We start from the raw sequence: 18,825 nt of genomic DNA, 5'->3' as shown, positions 1-18,825 counted from the left end.
ATTCCCGGTGCAGCGCTGAGGGAGTGCTGCGCTGTTACATTCCCGGTGCAGCGCTGAGGGAGTGCTGCGCTGTTATATTCCCGGTGCAGCGCTGAGGGAGTGCTGCGCTGTTACATTCCCGGTGCAGCGCTGAGGGAGTGCTGCGCTGCTACATTCCCGGTGCAGCGCTGAGGGAGTGCTGCGCTGTTACATTCCCGGTGCAGCGCTGAGGGAGTGCTGCACTGTTACATTCCCGGTGCAGCGCTGAGGGAGTGCTGCGCTGTCACATTCCCGGTGCAGCGCTGAGGGAGTGCTGCACTGCTACATTCCCGGTGCAGCGCTGAGGGAGTGCTGCGCTGTCACATTCCCGGTGCAGCGCTGAGGGAGTGCTGCACTGTTACATTCCCGGTGCAGCGCTGAGGGAGTGCTGCGCTGTTACATTCCCGGTGCAGCGCTGAGGGAGTGCTGCGCTGCTACATTCCCGGTGCAGCGCTGAGGGAGTGCTGCGCTGTTACATTCCCGGTGCAGCGCTGAGGGAGTGCTGCACTGTTACATTCCCGGTGCAGCGCTGAGGGAGTGCTGCGCTGTCACATTCCCGGTGCAGCGCTGAGGGAGTGCTGCACTGTTACATTCCCGGTGCAGCGCTGAGGGAGTGCTGCGCTGTTACATTCCCGGTGCAGCGCTGAGGGAGTGCTGCACTGTCAGGGGTGCCGAGCTGCGGCCGAAAAGCGCGGCGCCTGCTCGGCAACCGGGAGTCCATGCTGGATTTCTGACGAGTTTGATCGAATTGCTGGTTAAGTCGGTCGCTGCCAGTAAAATCCAGCAGAGACCAGTTCAGTGGTGAACTGGTCTGGGTTTTTCCCCCGAATTGCCAGAGTGGGAAGAGAGAATGAGCATTGTCCAGTGTACTAGGGTCAGACGACCACACACCGTAAGATGGCGGCTTGACATTGTGGACAGGTTGAACAGTACAATTAATGACATTACGTCAAGTGGGGGACAAAGAATCTCCCAGAATAGCTCCTGTCGGAGTTGGCAACCATAGATACAACCTCTTGTAAGGGTTTGTTCAGTAGCCCTCACGAAGAGGTTCAGAGGCTACGGTTGAACAGTTCCGTTTATCAGTTACATAGAACGAAACACACTTGCACAAGGTGTAGCCCGGACAAGGAACTAACTTCATGCTGACTTCTACTCTCATCTCTCCGTACAACTCAGCCAAACGTCACGTGTCTCTCTGCATCGCACCGTGGGGAGAGTTCGGCTCTCCAGCCCCATGTTAACCCTTGCCGCGCTGAACACCCGAGCACCCATCTGGAGGCGCACGTCACTCACCATTTCACATCGTCGTTGTGTCCAAGGTAGTGACGTTGTAACTGCTCCTCAACGTTATACAGCACGACCACCGAGGCGATGAAGTAAACAATCTCGCCCGTCGGCAGGAGGAAGAGGTTGGCACGGCAATCACGCCCTCGATAACCATACCTGCAGCGATCGATTAAGGCACCTACACTGGAGGACTTGAAACCACTATTGCCGAACGGTGCAGTGGAGTCAATATGTGGTCAAACTTGATCAAATTAAACGCCCCACATTTAATGTAAAACAGCCGAAAGTACGAAGGACGCAAACATCTCCTGCAACAACTGGGATTTTGATCATCTCGTTCACGGTTCAGGTCGATGATGACCTTTCGTCAGTTCTGGTCACCCTGACCTGAAATGTTAACTGTTTCTCCTTCTGCAGATGCTGGTCTGACCCGCTGAGCGTTTCCTGCATTTTCTATTCTTGTTTCAGGTTTGGTTTCGGTTAGCTGGGGTTTTGGTTGGTTCAGTTGGTTAGACAGCCAGCACGCAGGGCGGGTTAAAGTCAACAGTGACGGGGTGGGACCCCTGCTCTGGCTGAGGGAGTTTAACCAGAGGGTCACCACACCTCAGGCACGACCTTCATAGACGACCTCAGCCAGTACAGGAATTGAACCCAGGCTGTTGGGATCATATTATCACAAACCAGCCAAACCAGCCCTCCTAGCGAATTACGCTTTGATCAGTTCCTCTATTCTGTATCCAATCAGTACAGACGTACACAGTGAGCTCACACCCATATTCTCACTATGGGTTAAGACTTGCACTAAAAGACATTGAAGAATTTGCTACAATCCATTGTGTGGCCATTGGAAACTAGAACCTTCTCGAGCAGCTATTTTTAGACACTGCATCGTTGCGAAGGGCAGCAAAAAGCCCCTAAAACACGGAGACAATTCCAGGGCCAGGTTACCAACTGCGGAATGTTCTGGGCCCTTTCACCTATGGCTGCTAATTCAGGAACTTGCCGGAATGGGCGTCCCCGCATACAGCCCTCCCATCCCCCTCGTGCAGCCCCCACCTCCCCCTCCTCCCCCGCATGCAGCCCCACCTCCCCCGCCCCCGCCTCCCCGCCCCCTCACCCGCATGCAGCCCCGCCTCCCCTCCCCTCTCCCCCGCCTCCCCTCCCCCGCCTCCCCTCTCCCCCGCCTCCCCTCCCCCGCCTCCCCTCTCCCCCGCCTCCCCTCCCCCCCGCCTCCCCTCCCCCCCGCCTCCCCTCCCCCCCGCCTCCCCTCCCCCCCGCCTCCCCTCCCCCCCGCCTCCCCTCCCCCCCGCCTCCCCTCCCCCCCGCCTCCCCCCTCCCCTCCCCACGTGCAGCCCCACCTCCCCGCCTCCCCGCCTCCCCCCCTCCTCCCCCCCCCTCCCCACGTGCAGCCCCACCTCCCCGCCTCCCCGCCTCCCCCTCCCCGCGTGCAGCCCCCGCCTCCCCCTCCCCCTCCCCACGTGCAGCCCCCGCCTCCCCCTCCCCCTCCCCGCGTGCAGCCCCCGCCTCCCCCTCCCCCTCCCCGCGTGCAGCCCCCGCCTCCCCCTCCCCGCTCCCCGCGTGCAGCCCCCGCCTCCCCGCGTGTGATGAAAGGAGGGGGTGGGAAGTCAGGAATTTATAAATCCATCAATAACCATTCCGTGTTCGAGCGGGTCCTGGAACACACTGAAAACATGTCTCGAATCAAAAATAAAAAGCAAGTTTGTTGATAATATGGAGGATACACCCATTCCATCTTCAGCTTGTGGGCCGGCAGCTCTGCAGTGGCCTGTAACTTGTAGGTTTCAGTCAGGGCCTGCGGCATGTACATGACGATAGGGCGACCACGCAGGAACATCTTGACGTAGCCCTCCTCTGTGAGGCAAAATAACAATAGTCATGCAAGAGGCGGAGACACACATTTAACCAGCCACAGGGTCCTGAAGGCTCTCTCGATTAAATATCCCAGCGTTTCCCACCCCTTCTCCTCTATGAAGCACCATTGGGACATTTTTTAAATGTTAAACCTGTGATACAATTGGAAATTAAATCGCTGATGCCAAGAGTATTGTGGCTCCACAGGTAACACGCTGGCCTCAGAACCAGATAGAGGTCGTGGATTCAACTCCCACTTCTAGAGGCTTGAGCAGATAACCCAGGCTGGAACTCCCAGTGCAGCACCGACGGAGTGCTGCCCTGCCGGGAGTGCCATTTTTTCCTGATGAGATGTCAAACCCAGGTTCTGCCTGCCCTCTCAGGCGGATGTAAAAGATCCCATGGGAGAAGAACAGGGGAGTTCTACCCCCCACCCCGTGTCATGGTACCGCAAAGGTTCACTGGATTGGTCCCTGGGATGAGGGGGGGGTTGTCTTATGATGAGAGGCTGAGTAAACTGGGTCTATATTCAATGGAGTCTAGAAGAATGAGGAGGAGATCCCATTGGAACGTACAAGGTTCTGAAGGGCCTTGATAGGGTTGAAGCGGAGAGATCGATTCCACTGGTCGGGCAGTCTAAAACACAGGAGCGCACGGTCTCAGGGTAAGGGGCTGATCATTCAGGACTGAGGAGGAGGAGGGGAAATGGCTTCTCTCAACGGATTGCGAATCTTTGGAATTCTCTGCCTCAAAGGGTTGTGGATGCTCCATCGTTGAATACGTTTAAGACTGGGATAGACAGATTTTTGGTGTCTCAGGGAATTAAGGGATATGGGGAGAGGGAGTGGGGGGTAAAAGTGGAGTCGGAAAGCTCAAGATCAGCCATGATCGTATTGAATTGGCGGAGCAGGCTCAATGAGCCGAGTGGCCTACTCCTGCTCCTATTTCTTGTGCCCTGTGCCAATATTTCTCCTTCAAATCAATAAAACCAAAATAATTGATCTGGTCATCTGTTTGTAGAAGTTTGCTACATGCAAATTGGCTGCCATGCTTCCTTTTTTACAATTAATTTGAAGAGTACTTCTTTGGCTTGTAAAGAACCTATTTTTTTAAACTTTCTTGGATCGTGGCTTTAAAAAACTACCATGGCTGCAGTTGAAAGACATGTTTACTGGAACAGGATGAGGGATGTCTACAATGTTGCTATCCTGGAACATAGGGTGCCGTAAGAGAAAAGGATGGTGCCAGAAAGGGGTTCTGGACTACAGGGGACTGCCCAACGACAGCATTTTAATTGGCTCCTAACTAGGGTTTTGTGGAGTAACGGGGAGAAACAGCTCCTAGCCTGAAGAGAGGGAAGACCTGAAACCTCTCTCGTGTTTGTAAGATTCCAGTAATTCTGCCATAATAGCTAGTTGGCTATCCCGCATTTCTGTAATCTGCTTTCTCTGAAAACCCATGTCAAGAGGAAAAGGGGAGAAAAAAAAGTCACCAGTAGGGACATTGAAAAGCAAGTTTTTCAACCAGTGAACCACAGACTGAAAGTGCTGGGAGACCACCTCGCGTCAATGGCAAACTGCAAGGAATTTGGAAGACATCAATAAAAATAAACCCATCTAATCCTGTACTCCAGATTGGTGCTATTGAACTGTTTTATCTCACCCTTAAAATCCATGTTTGTGTCTCGTGTGTGTGGTGTGTAGGGGTTTAATAAGGGGTAGAATTTAAGTTAGTGTTAGTAGTTCATATTTCTTTATTTTGCCACTAGTTAAAAGACAATTTGTTCAATAAACAGTTTACATTAAGTTTACAAGCCTGGTGCTCATATTCTGTTAGGTTAAATTCGGTTTAATTTACCTAAATTAAACAGTTAAGTAGAATTGGGACAATCTGGTGATTGGATCAAACTTTTCACCTTTGTTGTGGCTTGGGGCACAGTGGGGCTGGATATTACAGCGCACTATCCCCAGTGAGTCGTTAACAGGCTGTACAGCAGTTTAAGGCATCCAGTGGTTATGACAGGTGCTATATAAATGCAAGTACTCTTTCTTTTTAAACCAGTCTTGTAATTATCCAATGTCAGGGTAAGGGGTGACCATGGCTCAGACAAATACACCACTGGTCAAAGAAGTGACGAATTGAATACTTCCAATGGCCGGTGTCCCTCAGGAGAGGAGCCGGTCTTATCTTTTGTGCATTTCTGAAACTTTCTGCTTTTAGAATTTTGCTAATATCATGGCCACATCTACTGTGAGCCATGGAGGTGTGTAAAGCACTGCATTGCATAGACTGATTTCAGTCACACAGCCCAAATGGCGGGAGAATGGGGTTGAGAAACTTATCAGCCATGATTGAATGGCGGAGCAGACTCGATGGGCCGATTGGCCTAATTTCTGCTCCTATGTATTATTACAGTGGCAGTGACTGTGGGTTCCTCAGGCCACACCAGGAAGCACAGTGAGCAGAAGAATGTCGTGTGGAGATAGTTAGTTATTCACTGGCTCGGTTTACTCAAGGTTTCGATTACTGATTGACTCCAGGACCATGTATGATGGGTTTTAGCCAATGGTGATCAGATGCAGCTGGAAGTGTCAAATGATTAGCCAGAGTTTACACCTTGTGTGGAATCGGCACAAATCAATGGTGCTGATTAATCTGCCTGATCTTGGACCAGAGACCTTTTCTACTGGGCAGACATAGAGCATAGTAAGTTGGTTATAGTAACAGAGGACATCATTGATCACTTTGGCAACGTGGTCTCACTACAGGGACAGAAGCCAGAGTGAAGTGGGTTAGCAGGATACGGAGTTGAACAATAAATCGTATGTTTAATGATCCGAGGGGAAAAAGGTTAGAGATGGGGCAGTGGCCAGAGTGTCCTCGGCCCAACCATCTTCAGCTGCTTCACCAGTGACCTTCCTTCCATCATAAGGTCAGAAGTGGGGACGTTCACTGATGATTGCACAATGTTCAGCACCATTCGCGACTCCTCAGATACTGAAGCAGTCCAGGTCCAAATGCAGCAAGACCTGGACAATATCCAGGCTTGGGCTGACATGTGGCAAGTAACATTCGTGCCACACAAGTGCCAGACAATGACCTTCTCCAACAAGAGAGAATCTAACCATTGCCCCTCGATGTTCAATGGCATTACCATCACTGAATCCACAACTGCACAAGATGCACTGCAGGAATTCACCAAGGCTCCTTAGACAGCATCTTCCAAACCCACGACCATTACCACCTAGAAGGACAAGGGCAGCAGACACATGGGAACACCACCACCCGGAAGCTCCTATCCAAGTCACTCACCATCCTGACTTGGAAATATATTGTCAGTCCTTCACTGTCGGTGTGTCAAAATCCTGGAACTCCCTCCCTAACAGCACTGTGGGTGTACCTACACCACATGGACCGCAGTGGTTCAAGAAGGCAGCTCACCCCCACCTTCTCAAGGGGCAATTAGGGATGGGCAATAAATGCTGGCCCAGCCAGCGAAGCCCACATCCCGTGAATGAATAAAAAACAAAGGCACTTTAAGGAGACTGACAGTGTTACAACAACCACCTGCATTTATATAGCACCTGGTTTAGGGAGTTGATGGCAAAGCAGCATCCTAAAATTCTCATCCTCATTTTCAAATCCCTCCATAGCCTCACCCCTCCCCATCTCTAATCTCCTCCAGACCCACAACCCACCGAGATACCTGCCCTCCTCTAATTCTGGCCACTTGGGCATCCCCGATTTTAATCGCTCCACCATTGGCGGCCGTGCCTTTAGCTGCCTGGGCCCCAAGCCCTGGAATTCTCTCTCTAAACCTCATCGCCTACCTCGTAAGATGCTCCTTAAAACCTACCTCTTTGACCAAGCTTCTGGCCATCTCTCCTTATTCGCCTGTGTTGTTTTATAATACTCTGGTGAAGTGCCTTGTGAGCATAGGGCCATTCGGCCCCTCGAGCCTGCCCCGCCATTTAGCTATACCATGGCTGATCTTCCACCTCAATGCCATCTTCCCACGCCATCCCCATAATCCCTCGATGTCATTGGTCTCTAGAAACCCACTGATCTCCGCTTTGAACATGCTCGATGACTGAGCCTCCACAGCCCTCTGGGGTAGAGAATTCCAAAGGTTCACCAGCCTCTGACTAGAGAAATTCCTCTTCACCCCAGTCCTACCTCCTACTCTGAGATCGTGTCTCCTGGTTCTAGAGCCCCCTCCACCCCAACCAGGCGAAACATCTGCCCTGCATCAACCATCCCTCTGGAGCCCTGTAAGAACTTTGTAGTCTTCAATAAGATCACCTCTCATTCTTCTAAACTCTTAAGAGAATATAGGCCCAGTCTCCTCAATCTTTCCCCACAGGACAATCCCAGGGATTAGTCTGGTGAACCTCTGCTGCACTCCCTCCACGGCCAGGACGTCCACCCTTGGGCAAGGGGGTTTCGTTATTTTAAATGAAAGGGCGCTATGTAAACATAAGTTATCATTGGTAGTTTGAAGAGGGAAAGGGAATTGTGTGTGTGTGTGTGCGCAGAGGGAACATTTCAACAAGCATTGGACAAGCCGAAATGATCTCACTGGATCTGTCAAATTCCCAACTTTTCAAACGTGATTCCACTTTGAAAGTATTTCACCGGCTGTTTCGGGAGTGTTTGCACTACACAAGAGGCAACGCGTCCTTTTTCTGTTCCGTTAAATTTTAACATCCCGTGGTGCACCAGCCACTTTGAGAAAAGACAAAAAACAAAAAAAATCCCGACAGAGGATTAGGCACTTGGATAATAAGCCAATTCTGCTGTCAGTTTCCATTAAGCGGCCCAGTTTTGAAATGTTCGCCAGGGGCTTGGTTGAAAACTGCCTCGGGCAGTTTCTAGACTTGACCAAAAGGAAAACAGAAAATGCTGGGGGTGGGGTGGGGTGGGGGGTGGAAAAAAGTACTCAGGTCTGGTAGCACCCGTGGAGAGAGAGAGAGAGAGAGACAGGGTTAACGTTTCGAGTCCGTATGACCCTTCTTCTGTTTCCCTCGCCACAGATGCTGCCGGACCTGCCAAGTTTTTCCAGCATTTTGGGTTTCAGATTTCCAGCACCCGCAGTGTTTCGCTCCTATTTGCAGTCGACCAGTTTGCTGTTGCAGCCAGCATTCCTGCCGGAGCCAACGCTGTCCCGATCTTGGTCAGGGGCCTTAAGCGATCAGTGAAGTGAAAGCTTGACAGCTTCAAGCTGGTACTGCCTGTAGCAAGTGCCCTTAAGAAACAAAGTTGGTCCAGTTGGAGCGGTAAATGGAATAATCAGGCACCAGCTCACTTTGCACAAGAGAGGGTCTTAAGCAGAACATGGCCTGGAAAAAGGTTAGAAGCAATTTAATTTAGGCGGAGATAGTTCATAAAAATTATGGTTTACGCAATCAATTCTCCCCCTTCAATAGAGTCACCCACCACAGGAAACAACCATCGCTGGAGCAAGTCAGACCGCGAGGGGATTTAATAAAAGGGCTTTTTAAAATTACAAAGGATTTTGATAGATAGGATGATGCAGGAAGCGGTTTCCTGTGACTGGGGAAATTAATGATGGGAGATCGATTTTAAAGTGGTCACTAAAACAATAAAGGAAGAGAAGGGTGGGGAGAAATTTCTTAATGTGGACGGCTGTTGGGGGAAGAATGCTTTGCCACAGGGAGCGGCAGAGACACTAATACCTCAAGAATTATCCATTCCATTTAGTGGTGGACTTCCTATTAACACATTATCCATTATTCAAAAGCTCGTTCAGGTTCAGTGCAATATTCATGAACTGTTCCGAAGTAGTTTCTGGCTTATTTATACACTTCCAACTCCTCCTGTATTGTAGTGTTCTTTAAGAGGGCCATTCAGCCCATCACACCCATGCAATCCAATTAGGTCCACATCTGCACAGCCCTGCAAATGTTTTCCCTTCCTAGTACTTAACCTGTTGAAAATTACAGTTAAATCTGCTTTCACTCCAGTTGAGGAACAGACTGGGAGAAACTATATTCGCTGGTTGGAGAGCCTGGGGCTGGGGGACAGAGTCTAACAATTAGAGCCAGACCTTTCAGGGGTGAAATTAGGAAACACTTCTATGCACACACACCTGCACGCACACACGCACACCTGCATGCACGCGCACACACCTGGTGGGAGAAGTTTGGAAACTCTCTTCCACAAACGGCAATTAACGTTAGATCAATTCTTCATTTAAAAAAATGGAGATTGATAGACTTTTGTTGTCCAAAAAGGTATTAACCGATATGGGATGGAGTTAGGGGATTAGCGGTGATCTCATCAAGCAGCTAGAGGGGCTGAATGGCCTTCTCTTCCTCTGCTCGTGTGGTGCACTCCAGATCACAGCTTATTGGGAGTTGAGCATTGCTGTTTCTTGAGGTTGTTGCTACATTCAGAGAGCTGGGGTGATTAGGGACATATTAAACAGCCCCAGCTCAGCCTTCTAACCCGTACATATCTCTGCTGGATATACCATTTTCAGTCCGCTGCTTCCCTGTATTCACAAGGGAGGCAATTGAAGGTACAGAATTAACACATACCTGCACTGAAGACGGAGTCTTTCTGTTTACTGCAACAAGGAGAATAGAAAATAATTAGGAGATGCCCAGCTCAAAGAAATACGTCTTGTTTCAATACAGTACAGTCGATCCCTTTGATGTGAATTATTTAAGCAGGAAGCCCTCAAGGATTTTCAAAAATAAATTTGGTTCTGCAACAGATTACCTTGTCTGCAAATATTCCAAAGTCTTGCACATTCGCATACTTCCATCAGGCAAGATTCTGATCACACTTTTGCAGTCACGCCAATTGCAATCTCACTTTTGCCAGGATTCCATAGAAAGGTTACGGAGCAGAAAGAGGCCATTCAGCCCATCACGTCTATGCTGGCCGCTCATTTTAACCCCACGTTCCAGCCCCTGGTCCATAGCCTTGCAGGTTACAGAGCTTCAGGTCCAGATCCAGGTACCTTTTTAAACGAGTTGAGCGTTTCAGCCTCAACCATCAACTTAGACAGTGAATTGCAGACACCCACCACCCTCTGGGTGAAAAAGTTTTTCCTCATGTCTCCTCTAATCCTTCTACCAATCACCTTAAAATTTATGCCCCCTGCTGACTGACCTCTCTTGAGATTCACACCTATCTATATATTCCCCCTTGCCTCCATATCCTAGTTACCGGAGATAGAAGTCACAGCAACTCACTCATCGAAACATCCCAGTTGGGAGCCCAAGAATTCCACTCCCCCCCCGCCCAAAATATACTTAAAAGTTTGTGAAGGTACATGATGTAATGTCAACTTTGACCCATTATGTAATGCTGATCAGTTTTGTTCAGTACTGTACATGAGGTGCCTTACTACACTTCGATTCACAATGTCCAATTACATTCCCTGGTGCCTATGCCCAAGGGGGTTGTCCACTATTTCCAGCCCCTCGGTGGTACTATGGCGGGAGGGCCCTGGACTGTGGCCTTTCCCCATGCGGCCTTTGCAGCGGCTGCCCCAAGCTTCACTGCGTCCCTCAGCGTGTTGCCCAGGGCCTTGGAATGCGCCAGTCTGCAACGCTCGGTGGTTGGCCGCCGTCTGCGCTGGGAGACCAGCGAGTTTCGGGCAGACCAAAGAGCGTCTTCCACCGAGCTGATGGTCCTCCGGCTGCCGTTGAGGTTTATCTCGGCGTGCGTCCCTGAAGAGCGCGGAATCCCGCATCACGGAGCTGTGGCTGCTCAGCATGGACCTCGACAAAAACCACCGCATCTCTTTCCAGACCTGCTGTTCAAAGGCCCATTCCAAGGGGGGAGGTGGGCGATGGTTTCTTGGGTGGCCCTGCTCACAAGACCGCCACACACACACACGTCTAGGGTGACAAAGAAAATTCCGCTAGGGCCAAACTCACCCTCTGTTCTGGGTGGTCACCTCCCTCCACCTTTGCCCCTGGTCCCTCTTCATGTTGCTAACTCTGCAACCCCACCCCCCACCCCACCCCAAGCAACCTAACCTGACCTTGCAGCGTGCGCTCTTGAGGCATCATTGTTAGCTCTGCATTAGCATGCTCCGTCTCAGAGTCAGAAGGCTAAGGGTTCGAGTCCCACTCCAGAGACTCGAGCACAGAATCTAGACCGACACTCCCGGCGCAGTACTGAGGGAGAGCTGCACTGTCAGGAGTGCCATCTTTCAAATGAGGCATTAAACAGAAGGCACCTCTGCCATCCTGGGTGGGTGGCAAAAATCCATCGGCCACAATTTTGATGGGGAGCAGAGGACGATTCCCAGTTTCATGGCCAACGTATATCCCTCAGCCAACTTTGCCTCGTTGTTTGTGGGATCTTGCTGCGCACAAATTGGCTGCCGCGTTTCTACGCGACAACAGCGATGACGCCAAAAGTATTTCATTGGCTGTAAAGCATCCTGAGGCTGTGAAAGGCGCTATAGAAATGCAAACTCTTTCTGCCTTTTAGATTCTCCCATATCCCCAACAACCTGGAGTTCAGAAGCAAAAGTCCCGTCCTTCAGTGTTTCTTAAGGTCAGGGCCGCTCAGCTTACCCATTACCGAATCGTTCAGCCTCAGGAGAATGGTTTCACTGACTTCTCTGCCCTTTCACCCCACCCCTCAAAAAAAAAAACCCCATTCCTTTCGAAAGCACTCCAAGGAGCGTTTGGGATTTGGAGGGCGAGAAGGGTGGAGGTTAAAAAAAAAATGTGGGGATGGGGGGCGGGGAAAGTAGAGTGGAGGTAGCAGATCAGCCCCGATCTTATTGGATGGCAGAGTGAGGGGCCGAATGGCCCACTCCTAATGCGAACGCTGTCATGAACCTCTTCCCACTCCATCTCACCCGATCAACCTATCCTACGGTTCCCTTCTACTCATGCGCTTACCTCGCTTTCCCTTAAGAAACACGGAAATTTAGAAACAGACGAACCACTGGCGGAATTTTACAGTGTCTCCCGCTGGGATGGGATTTGCGATGGAGTTTTGAACAGCCTGCCACGTCTTACAGCCCTGGCCTCACCCCCAACTGCAACTGGGCCCTATAATTCCTCCCCATCTGGGAGCATTAACACGGCGATGGGTCAGTGGCGACAGGGGCTTGCATCTCTGGTGTGATGTCTGCCCCTCCAACCATCGTCGGGATTTGGCTCACCACATAACATTGCAGCATTCCTAACGCACAAGAGCGGGAATACAATCCCAGTAGCTGTTCAGGAAAGCCAAAAAGGAAATTTAACCGAGATTTATTTATTTATTTATTTTTAAAGGGTTTTGCCATCCTAGTTGGAGAGTTAATGAAGACAAGTGATTAAGGGGCTGAGGCCGGGATTTTCTGGCCCTGGTGTGGGTGAGGCGGTGCCCCAGCCAGACGTCCATTAGACTTGCAGTGGGACCGGAAGATCGTGGTGGTGGGCGGGTGTGGGAAATCCCGCCATGAGAGGTTTCCCCGCCCCCCCCCCATCAACATCCACAGGGTTATCATTGACCAGAAGTTGAACTGGGACCAGCCATATAAATGCCGTGACTACAAGAGCAGGTCAGAGGCTGGGAATCCTGCAGTGAGTAACTCACCTCCTGACTCCCCAAAGCCTGTCCACCTGTCTACAAGGCTCAAGTCAGGAGTGGGATGGGACACTCCCCACTTGCCTGGATGAGTGCAGCTCCCACAGCGCTCAAGAAGCTCAACACCATCCAGGACAAAGCAACCCACTTGATAGGCACCCCATCCATAAACACTCACTCCCTCCACAACTGACACACAGTTGCAACAGTGTGCACCATCTACAAGATGCACTGCAGGAACTCACCAAGGCTCCTTCAACAGCACCTTCCAAACCCATGACCACTACCATCTAGAAAGACAAGGGCAGCAGATAGATGGGAACACCACCACCTGGAAGTTCCCCTCCAAGTCACTCACCATCCTGACTTGGAAATATATCGGCCGTTCCTTCAGTGTCGCTGGGTCAAAATCCTGGAACTCCCTCCCTAACAGCACTGTGGGTGTACCTACACCACATGGACTGCAGCGGCTCAAGAAGGCAGCTCACCCACCACCTTCTCAAGGGGCAATTAGGGATGGGCAATAAATGCTGGCCCAGCCAGCGAAGACCACATCTCATAAAATGAATAAAAAAGTTACTGTATTTACTATTTTTTGAAAAGATGTAGTTTGAGCGTAGAATGCTTAAGTCATTAGAAATAGCTGAACTCTACATTCCAGCTCTGACCTCTGTCTCCCCACTCTTGATGGTCATATCTTCAAATCTTCTGGAATTCCTGATCCTAACCACTGGCTATGTTTTTTAAAAAAAAAAAAGTTTTTCCCTCATGTCACCTTTTCTTCGGCCAATCGCTTTAAATTGGTGCCTCTGGCTCGCGATCCTCCCGCCAATGGGAACAGTCTCTCCCTATCTACTCAGCCCAGGCCTCTGACTTCGGTACGCCTCCATCAAATCTCCTCTCAACTTTCTTTTCTCCGAGGAAAACGGCCCCGACTTCTCCAGTCCGACAACCTAACCGTGGTCTCGTTCCTGGAACCACACTCGTAAATCTTTTATGTCCTAAGTGCAAGCAGATACTGAAATATTTATTATATGGCTACTGGCAGTTCATTGCTCACAATAAAGACAGCCAATTTACGCATGGGCAAAAAAAGGGAGTCAGTTGTTTGTTCCTTTCTCGTGGCATTAGTTTTAAGTCTTTACGATTATAACCTCACTCTGCCTGGAGGTAGTAACATTCCATACTCCAGTAATCGCCACCGACACAGCCCAAATGGCTGGCAACTTTGCTTGCTAATTATAAGGCCTCAGCATGCACATATTAAAAAGGGAGCAGAGGTCATGATTGCAGCTTTCAAAAGTAGTTTAAAATAAATTATAAATGTTTGCTGCTGAAGAAAACAGACTGGGTGGGGAGGGTTAATCAACGACTTCAAAAACAGAGCACCACGGTTTTCTTAGGGAAGGGCATAAAAGAGTTACCTGACCCAAGGGGAGTCTTTGCAGCAAAAATCAGTCACAAATCTAACTGACTTGACTGACTGGGGTAACAGACTGGATGGCCCGCTCCTGTTCCGACGTTCCCAAGTTAGGCTGGGACGTTCCGGCCTCCGCCGTAGCGAGACCCACTCCGGCAGGCCAGCCAAAGGCCCGTGGACTTTCGGCAGGATCGGACGATCCCGGCGGGGCTGGGAAATATCTATCCTTATACACATTTGGACTAAGCGCCGTCAGAGGACTTGTGGCAGCCACTTTTACATTGCCCTTTGCCTGTGGCTCAGTGGCCACCGCGCTCTTTCCTCCGAATCACATTCTGGGTTCAACCCCACAAGGCTCCAGAACAGAAATCCAAGGCTGACAAATTCCCGGTGCGGTACTGAGGGAGTGCTGCAATGTTGGAGGTGCTGTCTTTCCATGAGGCATTAGACAGGAGGTCCCGTCTGTGTCAGAGATCCCATGGCATCAATTTAGAAGAGTAAAGGGAGTTTTCCCCCATGTCCTGGTCAATATTTACCCCTCAACTAATACTACAAAGAAAAACACACCACAGATGATCTGGGTCATTGTCACATTGCTGTTTGTGGGAGCTTGCTGTGCACAAATTGGCTGCCACTTTTTACATTAGAAGAGTGGCTACATTTCAGCAAAGTGCTTCACTGGTGCTTGGAGACGTCCGGTGGTCATGAGAAGCGCTGTATAAAACGCAAGTCTCTCCCTTTCTCCCTTGGCTGCCGGGTCCCATTACACAAGTCATTCATGCCCATGTCCCCCACAGTTGACAATCACAAAACTCTGCTGCCCCTGTCCCAACTCTCGTCCAGCACCCAATCACCCTTCACTCCAACCACATCAACTTCACTCAGATTGTCTTCCACCTCCCCCCACCCTCAGAAGGGCACAGAGAAAAGCGCATCGTCACCATGTTGAGTCTTAGGGGACGCTATTAAGTCCTAGGATGCCGGAAAGACCATTTTAGCTAAACCAGCAACCGTACACCTAACCGGTTATACCTTACCGCTACACCAGTGGTGGTAACATAACAACTGGTATTCTCATGCAGGAGAGTCGACACCAATTCAACCCAATCCCAAGCCTGACTTTTCTGTTCCATTCTTAATGGCAATACCTTCAGCAACTTTGCCCCTTAGCTCTGTAATTTCCCCTCTCACCATCAAAATTTACAGCAACAACTTGCATTATATTTAAGATGTCGTAATGCATCAGCCCAAGTTGCAATGGAGAAGCATTAGCTTCTAATGCTTCTCCATTGCTTTGAGTTAGGTAATGTTAGGGCAAGATGGTCAAAGGGGGTCAGCGTTAAGGTGCGTCTTAAACCTTTCCTCCTTTAGGAAGGCATTCCAGAGCTTAGAGCCCAGCCAACTGAAAGCACGGCCGCTAATGGTAGAACAATCTTAAAAATAAATAAGTAAAATAAATCAGGGATGCTCAAGAGCCAGAACTGGCTCGAGTGCAGATATCGCGAAAGGATTGTGGGACTGGAGGAGATGACAGAGATTGGGGGCGGAGGGGGTAGGGGGGAGTGAGACCATGGAGAAATTTGTAAGGAAGGATGAGAATTTGTAATTAATAAAAAAAAAAGAGCCAGGCGATGCTTAACTGGGGGCCACAGTAGGTCAGCAAGCACTGGGGTGAAAGGTGAATAGTGCTAGATGAGAGTTAGGACACAGGCAACAGAGTTTTGAATCAAGCTCAAGTGATATCTGTAACTCTCTTTCCTGTTACCTCCACAAAACAGTTTGGTGTGTTGTGTAAATGCCACCGGTTCTGTGTGTTTTCCAGAATTACAAGGTCATTTAAAACAACTTTTTTTAAAAAAAAATATATAAATCTGATGACTATTAATTGAGAAATAATTTCATATCTTCAGGGAAGTGAGGAGGAGGGGTTGGTGCAGTTTTCATTCCTATGATTGCACAACGTTCCAAATGTGACTTCAGCATGAAGTGGCTGTAACAGCCAATTCTCCTGTTGGTTTATTTTAAGGAGGTGCCCTGGTGGTGTGGCTCAACGCTCAGAAGGAAGCCACTCGGCCCATCGTGTCTGTATCAGCTCTCCGAAGGAACAATTCACCTACTGCCATTCCCACACCACCTCCCCGTGACCCTGCACATTCTTCCTTTCCAGATAACACAGTCTGACTCCCTGTCTGAATAGTTCCATTGAACCTGCCTCCACCACACTCAGGCAGCACATTCCAGACCTTAACCACTCGCCGCGCAAAAATGATTTGCTTCTTTTGCCAATTATTTTAAATCTACACCCCCTCATTAAAACAGAACTTGCATTCATACAACACCTTTAACTTAGTAAAGCCTCCCACAGCGCTTTACAACAGACGCTATCGGACAAAATTTGGCATCGAGCCACATTAAGGAGATATTAGGGCAGTTGACCGAAGACTTGGTCAAAGAGCTAGCTTCTCAAGGAGTGGAGGGAGGGAATTTAAGAGCCTAGGGTAGCTGAGGACATAATTCCAACAGCAGAGCAATTAAAATAGGGAGACACAAGTGGCAGAATTTGCAGATATTTCAGGAGGGTTTGTAGAGCTAGAGCAGATTAGAGAAGGGGCAAAGACATGGGAGAAACTTAAACAAGGATGAGAATTTTAAAAAAAAATGAGGCACAATCCAATCAAAAGCCAGTGTAGGTCAGTGTGGGCAAGGGAGCGATGGGGAACAGGACTTGTTGTGAGTTAGGAAAAATGAAAAAAAAAACTTGCATCACATTGTCAAACATGAACAGATAGTGTTTTTTTAAAATCTTTGTTCACAGCACATGAGCATCACTGGGAGGGCCAAGGTCTAGTGCCCTTGAGAAGATAGTCATCAGGCACCTTCCTGAACGCTGCAGTCCGTGTGGCGTAAGTACACAGGCTGCAGTGGTGTAGGTACACCCACAGTGCTGCTAGAGGGAGTTCCAGGATTTTGGCCCAGCAACAGTGAGGGAACGGCCGATATATTTCCAAGTCAGGATGGTGAGTGGCTTGGAGGGGAACTTGCAGGTGGTGGTGTCCCCATCTATCAGCTGCCCTTGTCCTTCTAGATGGTAGAGGCCGCAGGTTTGGAAGGTGCTGCCCAAGGAGCCTTGGTGAGTTGCTGCAGTGCATCGTGTAGATGGTACACACACTGCTGCTACTGTGCGTCGGTGGTGGAGGGAGCGAATGTTTGTGGATGGTGTGCCAATCAAGCGGGGCTGCTTTGTCCTGGATGGTGTCGAGCTTCTCGAGTTTTGTTGGAGCTGCCCTCATCCAGGCAAGTGGGGAGTATTCCATCACACTCCTGACTTGTGCCTTGTAGATGGCGAACAGGCTTTGGGGGAGTCAGGAGGTGAGTTACTCATCGCAGGATTCCCAGAATTACCTGCTCTTGGAGCTAGAATACTCCTGAAGCAGAAGAAGGAATTAAAAACTACAGTCAGGACTTCTGAAGATTGGCTCGAGAAAGGACACAGCACACCGCCCCCCTACTAATTATCAATAATAGTTTGCTGCACCACAACCTTTAGCCTGCATAACTGGGAGTTTCATGTATTATCTGTTGCATTCAGATTCTAGGGTAGTTCAGGTTTTACTTTTTAAAAATAGGTTGACCACTGAAGTTGGTATTAGGAGGTTAATGCAATACAAACCGGAAGAGAGTAATTTTACATTCTGCATGCAAAACAAAATGGTTAACATTGCTTGATACTAAAGATTAACTTTCAACATCAAACCACATTAAAACGTTACATATTTACTCTCAACGTCACAGCTTTGATCTGGATAGACTCGTCTGAGAAAACACAGAGACAAACTGCATTAGGATTAAAGAATAACAGATTAACTCTCCAAAGCACAGCTTTGATCCGGATAGACTCATCAGTGAAAATACAAGCTGAATTGGGATTAAAGGACAGCAAATAAATAAATAAATAAAAATGAATGCTGAGAATGTGCTTCGGCAAGAGAAACGCAGACCGGTCTTTGCTCCCTCAGGTGAAGACAGACCTCTATTGTACACTTAGAAAGGCCGATGCAAAAAAAAAAACATCACAAGCTGAACTTGGAGACAAACAGATATCATTGGAAGTGGCAGCATAAAAATAGGCCACCAGAAGTTAAACGCAGTTGTACAGACACAGCTTGTCAGCAGCCACATCCCTCACCCTTAAAACTTTATTTTACAAAAGTTGAAAAGTAAACAAGCTTTTCACGACAGGGGAACCTACTTGGTGGCGGCTTTCCTCATCTTGATGGAAGGGGGGAAGTGGTCAAGCGTTTCCAGTAACTACAACTTTGGATACGGGTTCTCAAGAGTGAAGACTTCAGACGACTTCCCTGCAGGGCAGTCAAGCTGCTATATACAGGGAGCCGAATCAACCAATTTGCACAGACAGCAGCCTCCTGGGCCAATCAGATGCCACTTCCTATTGGATGACTGCCAATAGTGTTAAACCGGCTTCCCAACATCACCTGACAGTACTGAAGCCACAAGCACGAAACCAGTGCCTGGAGGTGATACAATGTGCACGCCATATAGAGGAGTAGTACATTTTGCTTTTGAACTCTCAGGCCTAACATTAAGCACCTCCTGACGTGATCTTCAGAATCCTTTTTGCAAACTGTCCTCCCCAT

General features: G+C 49.4%; 1 protein-coding gene across 1 annotated transcript in view; it reads right to left on the bottom strand.

Moving 5' to 3' along the window:
* Nucleotides 1-18,561, bottom strand: part of eml2 (EMAP like 2) — a 63,700-nt gene extending 45,139 nt beyond the window's left edge. Inside the window, exons 1-4 of the mRNA XM_078533168.1 lie at nucleotides 18,420-18,561; nucleotides 9,741-9,769; nucleotides 3,051-3,180; nucleotides 1,315-1,464 (exon numbers count right to left, since the gene is read on the bottom strand). Coding sequence (XP_078389294.1) covers nucleotides 1,315-1,464; nucleotides 3,051-3,180; nucleotides 9,741-9,769; nucleotides 18,420-18,439 — 329 coding nt within the window. The 5' untranslated portion in view covers nucleotides 18,440-18,561. The remainder of the gene's footprint in view (nucleotides 1-1,314; nucleotides 1,465-3,050; nucleotides 3,181-9,740; nucleotides 9,770-18,419) is intronic.
* Nucleotides 18,562-18,825: the final 264 nt, after the last annotated feature.

The sequence above is a fragment of the Cetorhinus maximus genome, chromosome 32 (assembly GCF_964194155.1).
Source record: "Cetorhinus maximus chromosome 32, sCetMax3.hap1.1, whole genome shotgun sequence".
NCBI classification, from domain to species: Eukaryota; Metazoa; Chordata; class Chondrichthyes; order Lamniformes; family Cetorhinidae; genus Cetorhinus; species Cetorhinus maximus.
The sequence above is the reverse complement of the archived record's forward strand: the minus strand, read 5'-3'. Positions and strand labels throughout refer to the sequence as shown.